This window comes from Austrofundulus limnaeus, unplaced genomic scaffold, assembly GCF_001266775.1.
Source record: "Austrofundulus limnaeus strain Quisiro unplaced genomic scaffold, Austrofundulus_limnaeus-1.0 Scaffold215, whole genome shotgun sequence".
Lineage (NCBI taxonomy): Eukaryota > Metazoa > Chordata > Actinopteri > Cyprinodontiformes > Rivulidae > Austrofundulus > Austrofundulus limnaeus.
Window position 1 is genome coordinate 221,825 of NW_013952617.1, and position 1,994 is coordinate 223,818.

At 40.8% G+C, this 1,994-nt stretch overlaps 1 protein-coding gene across 1 annotated transcript in view; it reads left to right on the forward strand.

Moving 5' to 3' along the window:
- The window catches only part of pgp (phosphoglycolate phosphatase), a 3,367-nt gene extending 1,575 nt beyond the window's left edge, over positions 1-1,792 (forward strand). Inside the window, exon 2 of the mRNA XM_014019281.1 lies at positions 968-1,792. Coding sequence (XP_013874735.1) covers positions 968-1,293 — 326 coding nt within the window. The 3' untranslated portion in view covers positions 1,294-1,792. The remainder of the gene's footprint in view (positions 1-967) is intronic.
- Positions 1,793-1,994: the final 202 nt, after the last annotated feature.

Genomic DNA, 1,994 nt, shown 5'->3' on the forward strand with positions numbered 1-1,994 from the left:
ATTATGTAGTCCTAAAGGTGTTCAAAGGTAACCCTGATGGATTTGAGAGAAATATCATAGAAAGAAGTTGGATTATTTAAGTGAACAACAGGCTAGCATGAGCTAACATGTTACTGATCACATATTTGCATACAATTTATTAGTGGGTATAAAAACAAAACAAAAAAATCTGTTATGTTTGGTCACATTTTCAAGGAGCCACTGCAAAGGGACCAAAGAGCCCCAGAGCCGCAGGTTGCAGACCCCTGGGCTAGAACAATGTTGGTTTCATCGTTGGCTACAATTTGGTGTGTTAGTAGCTGAGTCATCCCCGACACATGTTGAGAGCTAACAGAATGCATGATCACTTTCCCTGAAACTCTGACAGTGATGTTGGAGTTTTAATGAAACTTTTAGTACGCCTACACGGCCACCACATTAACTAGCACAAACATGGCYATTACAATCAGTTTTACAGATAAAAAGTTAAAGTTTGGTGTGGTAGTAGCTGAGGCTCATCTGCAGAGTGTTCACAGGTTTTCTGATATCTTGTAAGACCTTGCACATTATTTCTGTTTTAACCCTAAGAGTTATATCTACTTATTTTCTCAACACAAGACGATCCCAGTATAAGAAGTGTCAGGTGATGGGTATACTTTCAAGGAATGCAGGGTTTTTTAATTTAGATAAAATGCAGTGTCATCAGTTTTTAAAGATAATGTAGAGTCATGGCCAAAAGTTTAAAAAATGGATTTGCGTGATGTCATTTTTCAGGCAGGGAATGACTTTGCAACTAATTGTAATCCATCAGATGTTTTRTAACTAGAGATAATTCAAATTTGCACCATAAAAAACCGAGGTAGCAAACTTTGCAAAAAACCAAAATTTGTGCCATTCTCAATTTGTCAACGACTGTAATGTTTCCGAATGAGCTGTWTTTGTGTAGTTGAAACAATGTGTGACCTCCTGACACCCACTCTCTCATCAGGGACAGGCTGCCTGCTGCAGGCCGTGGAGACGGCAGCCCAACGCCGGGCCCAGACGGTGGGCAAACCCAACCACTTCATGTTCGACTGCGTGGCCTCCCAGTTCRGCGTGCAGCGGGAGCGCTGCCTGATGGTCGGGGACCGCCTCGACACGGACATTCTGCTGGGCTCCAGCTGCGGTCTGAAGACCCTCCTCACCCTGACGGGGGTCAGTACGGTGGCGGACGCCGAAGCCCACCGGGAGAGCGGCTGCCCAGAGAGGCAGGGGATGGTTCCGGATTATTACGTGGAGAGCATCGCGGACCTCCTTCCAGCTCTACAGGGATAAGCCTGAGAAATCCTATTTGATGGACTACGACTAGATATACTGCCCAGATTTTATTTATGTAATTTACTGTTMATTTTAAATGATATTAATAACAAAAAATGAGATTTAGTATTATATCAAAATATATATATTCAGTATATATTTAAGCGTTATGGTAAAATTGTTAAATGTTGAGTCTGCTGGCCTTTATTATTCCTGTGATGCAACCTTCCTTTAAGCAAACTGAACGTTAAGCTCACAAAGGGAAGTAGAGAACAAAAAAAACATGTGATACGTGTCCAAGTTTACTTCTCTGTATCAAACTCTGGTGTGTTTTAAGACTTTAACAGAATGCACTGTTATTTGCACTTGGGCCGAAAGAGATTTTGCAGTGATAACCAGGTCTGTCGCAAATAAAGCGTTTTAAGAAATTCCTGACTTGTACAGTGTGTGCTTGCAATCTCGATTTCGAAAGAAAATGTGCTAACATCACAATAAAATCAACTTTTTTTTTCATGAACCTGTTCTCGATTCTTGGTCTGCTGAACTTTTGGTGAAAGTCCYGTGCTTAATTTCACCTTGATTTGATTTGATTTATTTATGTAACAGGAAAAGATTATTAAAAAGCCTGACTCAGCATAATTGCTGTTTTACAGCAGGTTCCTGTTCTGCAGCACATAAAACACTCAGAATTACAGCATCACAATCACATCATTATACAC